Source organism: Protobothrops mucrosquamatus, unplaced genomic scaffold (assembly GCF_001527695.2).
Source record: "Protobothrops mucrosquamatus isolate PMUCROS unplaced genomic scaffold, P.Mucros_1.0 scaffold69, whole genome shotgun sequence".
Lineage (NCBI taxonomy): Eukaryota > Metazoa > Chordata > Lepidosauria > Squamata > Viperidae > Protobothrops > Protobothrops mucrosquamatus.
Genome location: NW_015386447.1, coordinates 1090643 through 1103142, shown reverse-complemented (window position 1 = coordinate 1103142; position 12500 = coordinate 1090643). Strand labels below are relative to the sequence as shown.

Sequence of the window (12500 nt, the reverse complement as noted above, 5' to 3'; positions counted from 1 at the left end):
TTTCCACTGCAGTTTACTAAAACCTGTCAGGGAATCCTACTTAAGACCTGTTCCCAAAAAAGCACCTGGTCCCCTTTTAGTAGAGGGGAGACCCATTATGAAATAAAACAAATTCTTGATTGTAGGTTGTACAAGGGAAAAATACAGTATTTAGTACAGAAGCTACTTGGATAAAAAGTACTGACGTCAAGGTAGATAGACTGATACGTAGATTTTTTAATAAGCACCTTCATAAGCCTCGGGGAGATTCCTAACTCTAACTTTTCTTCATCTGCAGGATTTGTTCTCTATCTAGGTGATCCAACTGTCAACACTGCAACGATCTTGGCTGAAGCCATTTTTGCTTTGTTTTCAGTTGCCACAGTACTGGGAGAGGGGAATGAGTGGCTTTAAGGTTAGACTAAACAATAAATTGTTCCTTGGGAATCAAGGTCATTGCTGCCTGACTTTTGACAGGCTGAGCCTTCCATTAGAAAGTCCGCCAAAAGTCAGGCAGCAATGACCTTAGTTCCCACGGGACAATTTATTGTTTAGTCTAACCTTTAAACCACTCACCCCCCCCCTGCCAGTACTGTGGCAACCGAAAACAAAGCAAAAATGGCTTCAGCCAAGATTGTTGCAGTGTTGACACATGTATTCTGGCACCCTGAAAAAGTTTCTCAGTCACTGACTAGTCCCAAGGATTACTACTACAATTATTCAGTATTACTACTCTTAATGCTGCTGCTCATACTAAATAGCAGTAACAACAGGTACCTTTTTAGTTTGTTTTGAATAAGGAATCAGCAATGAAATGGTCAAACTCAAATCAGTTGGCATCTGAAACAAAAAATATGTAATTAAAAAACTTGTCCAACAATGGTTCAAATGTCAAATGTAGTTTGATGTGACTACAAGTTGTAAGACAAAGTGAAATCTCTATATTTAATAATTAATAATAATAATATCCCAAAAAATCTTGGTTGTTAACAAAATTTCCATCTGTCAGTTCCAAAAGGCCACACTGCTTGGATCCACAACACATACTACACCAATACATTATGACATCCTAGCTCCTAGGGAAGAACTGGGTGCAAATGAAGGCCAAAACTTGCTAAACAAGCTGTGGTTTCACATTTTTGTGTCTTTAATAATTTATTGTTTAGCTATTATGCCAAATCAAAATAAAAAATATTTTATAAAATGATTATAAAACCATTTGTTATAAAATAGAGTAAAAGACATAACTAAATGAAAACTGGTATTTCTGTGTCATCCATACAATTAACCAACCAGATCCACATATGCAGTTCTCAGTTGTGCTCTTTTGTTCAGATAAAGGGCCATATTATACTGTATATAATTTTGGAGTTCTGACCTCACATGAAGTAAGTTGTTTTAATGCAAAGATCCCAAAAGGCTGTTTGTCTAATGTGGAGTCCAAGATATGACTCTTTCTTATACAGTTGACATTCAAATAATATTTGTGCTGTCTCTTCTATCTCTAGAGCTTTAAAAAAAAGCAAGTACATTCATCATAAGAAACTTGACTAAACCTTCCATTTTTAATCATTATGTCCAGCTGCCCAAATCTCACTCAAGTAAATACCTCCCTAAAGTTCTTGAGTATTTCTGTATTTAATACTTTGTAATTTGAAAGTTGTGTTTAAAACAGCTAATCCATTTCAATGTGTCAGCTTACTGAGGATAGCTGTATCTTTCGGAGTATCTAGTATATTCTAAATTCTTTGTGCAGAAATCTTTTCTCTTGTCTCCCAGAGAGAGTCAGACAAGAAACAGAGAGGCCATATATTCCTGATATAATTTGTCAGTTATGCAATCCAAAAGGTCCCTAATTGAAATTTTTGCCTATTCTATTAGACACAATTTTTGTAATCTGTCAGTTTCATAGCATTGATTTGCATCAATAATTGTATGGCCTGATTTTAGACAAAGAACAAATTGTTTAAATTTCTAATTCAACTCTAACTGCAGCAGCTGAGGTCCTTTTATCCACACCGAAAATACTACTCAGATGCTATGATTTTGTTTGCTCTAATAATGGCATATGTTGTAATCCCCAAACTCATCTCCATATAAAAGCATAGGGGTAGTATTGACTCTGCATGCCTTAATAATTGGGCCTAAAGAATTTAAATCATAATGCTTTGTTATTTTTAACATTGAATTTCTATCTGCCCTTCTCAGGGTGAACTCCTTTGATGATGAGGGAATCAAGATCCAGTCTCATAGGAGACTACATCTAGATAAGGAAAGATGTTGGCTTGCTCAGTTGATTCACCATTTAATAGCCATCTATGGCTGAGATGGTGTTTTTAAAAAAAGATCTTTATTTTGATGTATTAATAATCAAAGAATTATTAGGGCAGTAGTAGCGAAATCCTAACAATCAATGAAACCCAAAGTAGAGTAGTAAAAATCATATTGTCAACACATAGCAACGTATGTTGAATATCATAGTCATGTGTAGTTCAGAATCCTTCATCAGTCGTGGTAAGTCGTTAACATATAGAGTGAATAGCAGTGGTGCAACTATGCACCCTTGTCTTACCCCTTTGTGAGTAAGACAGTCAGTCCTCCTTGTCATGACTTCTTTAATCCTAAACCTCACCCTGAATCAGTTTACAGTATACTCTTTACAGTATTTGTATAAAGGACTTTGGTCAGTGCAAGCAGGCTGGGTTCTGTATTGAGGACAGTTAATTTTAATTTTCTCTATAATATTTTTCTGTTTACTCAAATGCTGAACTAAGGTTTATAAAGGCATCAACCAGCTGTTTCCCCTAACTGACATATTTAGTAATTAGATGGTTCAAGACAAAGCAATAGTGGATTGACTGTCCCTGAAACCAGCTTGTTCTTTTGCAAGAATGTGCAGTACTTGTCAGCCACCCAACTCTCAATTCTCCTCAAGAGGAACCTGGCATATATTTTAGCCACAGTACCTACTAGATGCATGAGCCTGTAATTGCTAGGATCCTTTTTAGGAACTACAACTCCCATCTTCCCCTTGGCTGCGGTACGGCAGGTGCTATTTATATGTATAAATAAACCCACCAAGAGAGGGGCCCATGGTTGGGTATTTTTTGAATAGCTTGGCTGGTAGAAGGTCTTCAACAGGAGCTTTATTCATTGCTCTTCATGCCTTTTGTAATAGATTTAATCTCGTTTTTTAATACTGGTGGCCAGAGGAGTATAGTTTCAGTTGGTGGTAAATTGTTATTTAGTAACTGTTTCTCAACAGGTTCCAGAGAGCAAACAGGCGATGATAATAATTTTCCCAATCCTCAACTATGATTGGTATATTGAATATGAATCTCCATTCTTTCAGGATCCCAGCTACAGAGTGCCAAAATATAGCTGAATTATGACTTCTTGCTGACAGCTCATGTCCTGATCAATTTGAAGCAGCATGGCTTTTTTCCCCCTTTGATTTAACAAGCTTTTTATATCCTCTTCTTAGAGACAGCATTCTAGCCTATATATGTACAAAGGAATGCCTCGGAGCAAATCTCATCTGTGTCTTCAATTGCTTTTTCATCATTGTCAAACCAGGGAGCTCTATCTATAAGGAAACTTTTGGAGGAGGGTTTGGTTAATACATGTTTTTTCTCAACCTATGGCACAAATTTATGAATACATTGAAGACTGATTGTCAGCCATGAGTGAGAGCAAGACCCAACTGATAGCATTCTCTGATTTGAGACTATACAGCATTGCCTTGATAGACATTCTTTGGACCATATTAACCTTTTATTTTATTCTGACTCACCTCTCAGTAAGTTATAACCCATGTTATATGAGTTTAAGTCCAAACAGATTAGGAAGTTCACACTCACTGGCTGGTGATCACTCTCTCTTGGATCGACAATGACCTCTGAGAACATCAGCTTTACTTTTTGATACACAAATTAAATCTAACACATTTGAGTGTAAGGTAGATGGGTATACATAATCCTTCCAGAATTTGAAGATCACATTTAAAAATCAGCAATGTCAAGTTTAGATCAGCAGTATTATCTTTCTCTCTTGAATGCCAATGATGATTATCAAAAAATGTATTTGGAAGTTCACTATATTGACTGTAATCATATCATTTAATAAAACGATGTATTTGATGCAATATAAACATTTACCAGTACAAGCTCAAAATCTTTATATCTGAATTTCATGGCCAGTATATGAAGCCAATTATTCCTGTTATATGTTTTCTCACCCCGCTATTGCAATTCTTCCTTAGTAAGAATACATAATCCCCCTGAAGATCTCCCTTTATACTTTAATTTTTGGGCAGAGGTGTACCAACATTAAAAACCTGGGAGTTGTCAGATAATATATTTCCCAGTCAGGAAAGCCTAAACCACCCCTTTCCTTAGCATCCTGTAAAGACTTTAATTTTATTCTGGCCTTCTTACCAGCCCATACAAAGTCTAAGGTTATTTTATTTAACTCCTTAAAAAAAGACCTATCTAAAAAAAAAGGAATATTCTGAAATAAAAATATTAATTTGGGTAGGATATTCATTTTTACAGCAGCAATTCTCCCAAGTAATGAGAGGTGTAAATTTTTCCAACGTTCTAGATCCACTTTAATTTTTTGCATTAGTTTGACATAATTATCTTCTTTAATTGACGAACAACGCACGGAAATGACTATCCCTAAATATTTAAATTTAGAAACCACTTGTATACCTAATTTAACTTTCAGAGATCTTTTTTGAATATCGGTCATATTTTTAGCGAAAATCTTTTTGATAATCAATTGATATTCTATACTAGAAACTATTCTAGAATTGTTTCAAATTCAAAGAAGTTCTATTTTGAGCTCAGAAATTAGGAATTTCATTTTGGATACTTTTCTGAAATGATAGGGACACAAATGGGACACTTCCAGGTAGAACATGTGTGTGGAAGTTGGTGTTAGAGACCAGTTAAATTCTTTAGGTATTCTTGAAAAGTTCACCAATAAAATACATCAAATGACAACAAGGGCACGTTCTAGGTGAAATTCAGATGCCAAAATACATAATAATAATAATAATAATAATAATAATAATAATAATAATAATAATAATAATAATAATAATAATAATGATGATGATGATGATGATGATGATGATGATGATGATGATGATGATGATGATGATGATGTTGCTAAATATTTCCTCTTCAATATCTTTAAAGTCCAATTGAGAAAAGAAATGCAAAATAGCTAAATAGCTAAATAGGATTTCCAGAATCTGAAGCATTATACTTCAGAAGTGAGTAACTGAATATAAAGGCTTTCTGGCAGAAGATGTCTAGCTACCATTGAAGAGAAAACGTTATACAGTATTGATCCTTGCTCTGAATGGGAAGCAGGAGCCTTCCAATCTTAGACAAGTAAACAGTTCTCTAGGATATGCTGAATTAAAAATGATTAGTATATTAGTATATTTAGCTTAGTAGGAGTCTGGGTGCTTCTGTGATCTCATGGGCATTATTTTACCTGGACTGTGTGTTAGTAATTCTTTTGGTGAGTTCTTATAAGCATATGATTATGTCATCAATATCCAGCTTCTCTTGGTCTTTAATTCTAAGAAGCTGGGGATATTTCTTAATAATCAGTGTAACTTCTCCTCCTTTTCCATTGTTCATGTTCTTTTTAAAGAAATTCTATCTTTTCATTGCTGTATTTCACTTATAGATTTCTTATTAGGTCTCAGTTAATAGCTATAGCCATAATCTGATTATAGAAAATGAAAGTAATGAAATTTAGGAGTAATGATCTTTCTGAATTTTTTTAACTGAGCTACTCTCTCGCATCCTCATACTGGGCACAAATCATTTGTCATAAGTCACTTTGTTTATTGTAGGAAAAGAGAGGTAGAAAATTAATAAACCAATAAATTGGTTTATTACTTACATTAAGTCCTTCTGAGTTGCTATCTCCAATTAGCACAAAATTCAGCTGAAACATTTTTAATCAAGAAGAAATTTTTTGTCACAGTTTAGTCAGCAATGAAATGGTCTCATGGAATGGAATTTGAGTTAAAAGTAGTTGAGAATCATTTTGTATGGCTTGCATTAATAGCCAGAAAGCTGTGTTTGTCTGGAACTGCAGTTGATTTATTTATTAAAGATTGATTGGTTGAATTTATATTCTACTTCTCTATTCATATTGAATATTCAAGGAGCAACTAAAACATAATATTCAAAATTTAAAACAAATAATAGGAAAATATATTTAAGTGAGGGTTTTTTCTTAGTTTCCCAATTTATGCTCTGGTTTTTTTCCCTGTATTTATACGTTTCTATTGCAATGGACTCTGGCTAAACACAAATAAATATTGACTTAACAGTTAACAGAATATAGAGGTTTTTCATGTAAATTTGTTAAAAACATAAAGCATAAAAATATCTGCATCTTAGTGACTATATTACAAATAATAATTTGCTGAGAAATTAAATTCAATAGAGTTGGCAAGAAATACATGTGACTCTGATCCTGATTATATGTCTTTTGATCTACATAGCCATAGATAGGGTACATTGTTCTATTCTACTTCATTTTGAAGAGGTTTTAGGTGGATTTACTCTGCTTTATGTTTTCTCGTGCTCTTCAATTTGCTGGTTTATATTTTAAAGTTTAAAAAATTCAATCATGTTGTACTTATCTATGTTGAAAGGTGATTATATGAATGAATGAACCATAAATACAATGATGTAGAGCATATTGATAGAAGAAAATGGAAATTTCTGAATTAGATAGATAGATTTTCCTTTTGTACCCCCAAAATTTTATTTCTTATTACTCCTTGAAAAGTATGGATTTTTAATTGAACACCTTCATAACAAATACTATATATTTTAACATATGACAGTAGCAGCTCTAATAGATATTCAGAAACAATTATAGTTGAGTCAATTTCCCAATATGCACACACATAATCATTTTCAAAATTGAAGAATGGATTTCCTGCTAATAAATATCACAATTTAATTTGTTAGGTACGTAAAGAATATGGGAAATGTCTGCGTACACATTGTTGTAGTGGGAAAAGTACAGAGAACTCCATCGGCTCAGGAAAAACTTCTGGGTCACGAACTCCTGGACGGTACTCCACAGGATCACAGGTAAAAAGTATTTCTTAAGTTGAACAATTTTTTACCTTGCCCAAATAATTAACGTTTCAGTCATAATTATTAGAGTTCTTTTCAGCTAAGTTTCTATAGCAGTTTGCTTATACAATATAAAATGGGCTGACTGGAGTTTATAAAATATAAGATTTTCACTGCATGCCAGATTCTGCCCCAAATTTCTGTGTTTTGAGAAAAAAATTACTTAGCTGTTGTTATTAATTGGACTTGCATCCCATTGTTACTTTTGAAAAAAATGTGTTCAATATGGCTAACAGGAAAAAATACATAGAAAATATTATAAAAATACAGTCTTAAAAACATTGTCATCATGACTTATTCAGAACTTTGAAAAGCTCAAAATGAAAAGCTCATTTTGGGCAGGAGTCCCATTTTTTGCGTGCCTGTCATGCAGGCCTAGGCACAGGTCCCTCTAGTCCACTTCATTTCTCTTTGAGGGCCACATCACAGCACCTTTGATGATATGCAATTATCTTTTTTCGTATATAATTTATTTCTAGAAACATTAACAAATCCTTGGAAGGAGACATGGACATAAGCAAGGAACAAGCAATATACAGTTAACAATGAGTCCCTGTAACTGGTTTTCCCTTAGTCTTGGTCCCCTGATCCTGAGGGTCCTAAGCTTTTCCTTCAGGTGATTGCAGAGTTGTCTTACGTGTCTTGGGGAAGACACGTGATGGGTATCTGTAAATGCTTTAGGCATTTACTAAAAAAAGGCTTACTGCAATTACTCATCATAGCTACAAGCAAATCATTGGATGTAAATATGAAAGCCACAGCTTGCAAAGGTACAGAAGGCCCTCCACTACTGCTCTGGCACTCAAAACTTTCACCATGTCTCCAAAATCCTCTGGAAATTATCATGCTTTGCCTCGTGCTTGTTCAATGTCAACCATTCAAAGTCGCTAGCACTCAAGCAATATGAATGAATGAATGAATGAATGAATGAATGAATGAATGAATGAATGAATGAACTAATATAGATTGCTGTGATTTTGGGTTCTTCCACACAAATTGTTAACCATAGCTAGGCAATGCTTCATCAGTCTCATTGAGAGGCTTGAACAGATCATATCAGTTTCATCTTGCCCTGTCTCAGCATGGATGGCAGCTTGCAATTGAGCTTCCTTGTCTCATCTGCTTCATGTGTGATATTTTCCAACTTACACCTGCATTTAATTTTATTGGGGCAATGTCTGTCTTCCTATTGGTCACTCTATGGAGATACTGGCACACACATATCTTTCTGTTCACTGGTCACAGTTTCAACAAGCATTCTGCATACAAAGAGAAGGGCAAGCACCTATAAATCCTGATTGGTTCATCCTTTCCTATCTGCATGTACAACAGGTATATCAATGGTTAAAGCAAGTGAGAGATGATCAGAAAGGACTGGACTTTTCACATACATACAGCACATCCTGAAACCAGTAAAAAGAAGATAGGCTAAAAAAAAGATGTGTAAATATAGCAAATACTGGTAGAGATTCTTGGAAAAGCGACCCCTTGGGTAACCCAGTCCCAAACAATGTAGGGCTTTAAAGGTGACAACCAGCACCTTAAATTGCATCCAGGAACATACCAGTAACCAATGCAGCTCATGCAGAAGTGGTGTTATATGTTTTCTATCTGGCATTTTTCATTACTCACACAGCTTCATTCTGCCACAGTTGAAGCTTTTGAATCTTCTTCAGGGGAAGCCCCATACAGAGCACATTTGCAGTATCTAAATGAGAGGTTAAAAGGGCTTGAGTTACTGTGAGCAGGGCCTCTAGGTACAAGAACAGATGCAACTGGCATACCACCTGAAGGTGTGCAAAGTCTCTCCTAGCCATGGCCTGCCAACTGCAGGAGCCATGAGTCTAGAAGGAGCCCCAGATTGTGCACAAGTCTACACTAACCCTATTCACAACTAAAGATGCAAAGTCCTTGTCTCCACAGGGTCCAAGAACCCATAGCAACTCTGCTTTGCTATGATTGAGTTGGAGCCTGTTTCGTCTCATCCAGTCCCCCAAATACGCCACCATTATAGAAAGATGGGATACTTAATTTACTTTCTTTTTCGGGGAAGGGATTTGTTTATTAATATAAAATGGAGAAGATGGGGAAGTCTGTTCCTGGCCAGTAGATGAGCACTGAATGGCTGTGATGTGTCTTGCTTACCATGGTGGGCAGGAATGAAACTTTATCAACTGCTACCAGAACTGGTCAGATTAGCCGTAATAAAATGTTTCTAGTGTCTTGATGAGTGAAATGGTATGAACAGTCCTGGTTCATTCATTCTAATTTTGAAATAAAGAAAAAAATAATGGATAATGGAACAGTCTGTCATCTGGAAGTGTCCATAATTATCTGGATGAACAGTGTTAGAGAAAGGCTCTCTCTCTCTCTCTCTCTCTCTCTCTCTCTCTCTCCCTCTCCCTCTCCCTCCCTCCCCCCCCCTCTCTCTCTTGCTCGCTCCCCCCTTCCCTTTTTGGTGTTTCTGCTTGGACACCTGAATAACCTGAATAGGATGCCTTCCCATAACCAGAAGTTATGTTTTATTCTATAGTCCAACTTCCAGTGCTGTAGCCCCTTTTTTGTAATAGACCCATGAAGTTACTCACAATTCTCTGTGCCTTTCAGAGGCCTGATCTCAGATTATTGTCCATTATTCTCCCACTTGCTTCACAATAAATATCATGAAACAGTTCAGCCCTCTCTATGTTCCTTTCAAAGTCCCTCATTTCTTTCTTTGCTCCTGTTATTAATCATCAACAGCTGCCTCAGACTTAACTTGTCCATCTCCTATATAATGTGCTTCCTGAAAAAACTAAAATAGTGACATTTTTTTTTAAAAGACAAAATACTGGTGCAGTTTCCTATTATGAGCTTACCCTTTATAAAGGGCTCGACTACATCAGAATAGGTTGTACTGTTGGGAAGGAAGAGAGCTAAACGAAGAAAGAAAGCTGAAGCCCTGAAGGTGAAGCTCTGAAGAGCTAGGAGAGAGCAGAAGCAGCAATGAAGGAGAGAGAGCGACACCAGAATGACAGCAGTGATCCAGGGACATCAGAGGACCCCCAAGCTTCTAGCAGAAGTTCAGTCACTGGTAGTGAGCCAGAAAACAGCTCACAGCACTGGCATTGAAGAGCAATCCAAAGACTAGCTATTCCTTTGAGATTTCAAGAATGTATCTAAGGGCACAGCTTCAGGCCTAGAGCAGTTATTAGCAGCAGAAGAGAGTTTATGAAAAAAACTCAAATTCTATCGGACAGCAGGACCAAGTGCTAGATAGCTCTTTCTATCTCGTCCACACCATGTGATCTTGAAGCAGGTTTTCAGTGTGAAAAATATATACAATGCAATAAGTATAGGACAGAAAGCATAGCATAAAATGTAAGTTATTGGTTAAGAGATAAAATAGGATCTTGGATTATAAGCGATAAGACTAGTGGCATAGGGATAGAATACATGAGTAGGTTAAACAACTTTAGGAAGAATGTTTTAGAACAAACGAGATTGAACACTCAGTTGTATAAAACTTTTTATAATAAAAAGGCTGCCTTCTTCCCTGCCTGACTATGTCCCCATCCCCAAACTGGACCTATAACTCTTACCTTCTGCTGTTTAGCAAGTATTTGTCTGCCACGTTCTTTGGCTTGGTCTTCTCTCTTCTCCTGCAAACAAGGGCTCTTCCTTTATATAATCTTCCTATTGCAGAAAGGGGAAGGGTATATTAAAGCTCTGGTCTGACTTCCCCCACAAAAATCTTGGTACAGAGTGCTGAGAAATGCTTCGTGTTAGCTGCTTTACAGATGTTATATTCCCATCAAGAAGGACTTGGTGGGTCAACTTGTGCTCATAGGCACCACACCGGAGACTCATCTCTCCACTCTCCTGACCTTGATCGTTCAACATTTAAGTTTTTAATTGGTAAAGTACAGAAACAGATTCAAGAAAGACGAGGTGTTTTTTTTTGCAAATTTACTATTAAAATGCATAAGGAATTTTCTTTTTTTTTATCTTTACTTAGGAAACAGCACTTGGGCAACTCTGGGGTGTGAAGGGGCTGATAAAACCCACTGCAAAAAAGCAACACAAACTACATGCATGCACTTGGTGTCATGTCACAGGTCTTAAAGGGCAGTATAGTGTCACAGTACTATGCCAGAATGCACATTTTGTTGCTTTGGCATTGAATCAGCTGGTTCCCCACTGATTAATAGAATGAACAAGGTTGAAAGTGTTGGTTGGAACACATGAAATCCTAACAGCTCAGGATACTTTGAAGGGTGTTGCTTCCACATGGTTCTCACTAGTTAGAGATTTGATATGCTGGCTGTCCAGGCAATGCCCTGAATACTAGGGACTGATGGGGGGGGGGAGGCTGGAGGAGATACTGTCAGTGGCCCTAAGAAAAACCAAAGCTGTCTTCAAGTCAGGTTCAACTCTGACAATAATAGGAAAGGCTTATAAAGTACCAATATTGGTATTCATCAAGCATCATTCTTTTTCTTTTAAATTTTCCAAGGCTTTTTCTAAGTAATTTGCACTCCTGCAAATGTGATTGGCTTTTGTAATGTTTCTTAGCCAGATTGTTAGTCTCAATTAATTGTTCATTAAATAAATGGAAGTTCCTTGTTGTTAAAAATACAGAGTAGCCAATAATAATAAATATATAAAAAGCAAATGTTCTTTTCAAAAACGCTAAGAACAGATAAAACTGTCAAAAAGTGCTAATGTTATTCATATCCTTAACATCATTTAAAAGTCATTAATACCTTGTGAAAGTATTTTTGACCCAGAATTTCACAAGCAGAAGGATGGGGTTTGTGCTGGGAGATAAGCAGCAAAATTAGAAGAACTTAAGCAGAATTTGCAGGCTAAAATGGTTAATTTTGAAACCCTATCTTTGCCATCTCAGTTTACAGATTTGGAAGGTTAGACAAAGCCATCTAGATCCTTGTATATAAAAAATGATGTGCAAAATATTATCTGTTCACTGGTGTTCTTTGTGTTCCACCCCTTTCCTTGCTTCACTTTTGACAAATCTTTATCAAAATTTGAAAAAAATATATCTTGAAGTATGCTTGTGAGAGAAGGAAGCTCAAGTAGGGTGTGAATAATAATAATAATAATAATAGTAAAGTTGGAAGGGGCCTTGAAGGTCATCTAGGCCAACCCCCTGCTCAGGCAGGAAACCCTATACCATTTCGGACAAATGGCTGTCCAGTCTCTTCTTAAAAACTTCCAGTGTTGGAGCATTCACCGCTTCTGGAGGCAGGTTGTTCCACTGGTTAATTGTTCTCACTGTCAGGAAGTTTCTCCTTAGTTCTAGATTGCTTCTCTCCTTGATTAGTTTCCACCCGTTGCTTC

The 12500-nt window shown here is 36.2% G+C and overlaps 1 protein-coding gene across 3 annotated transcripts in view; it reads left to right on the top strand.

The window, feature by feature from the left end:
- Positions 1–12500, top strand: part of ADGRL3 (adhesion G protein-coupled receptor L3) — a 410528-nt gene that overhangs the window by 306931 nt on the left and 91097 nt on the right. For all 3 annotated transcript variants that reach the window (XM_029283374.1, XM_015812132.1, XM_029283375.1), the window contains one exon: positions 6990–7115. In XM_029283374.1, coding sequence (XP_029139207.1) covers positions 6990–7115 — 126 coding nt within the window. The remainder of the gene's footprint in view (positions 1–6989; positions 7116–12500) is intronic.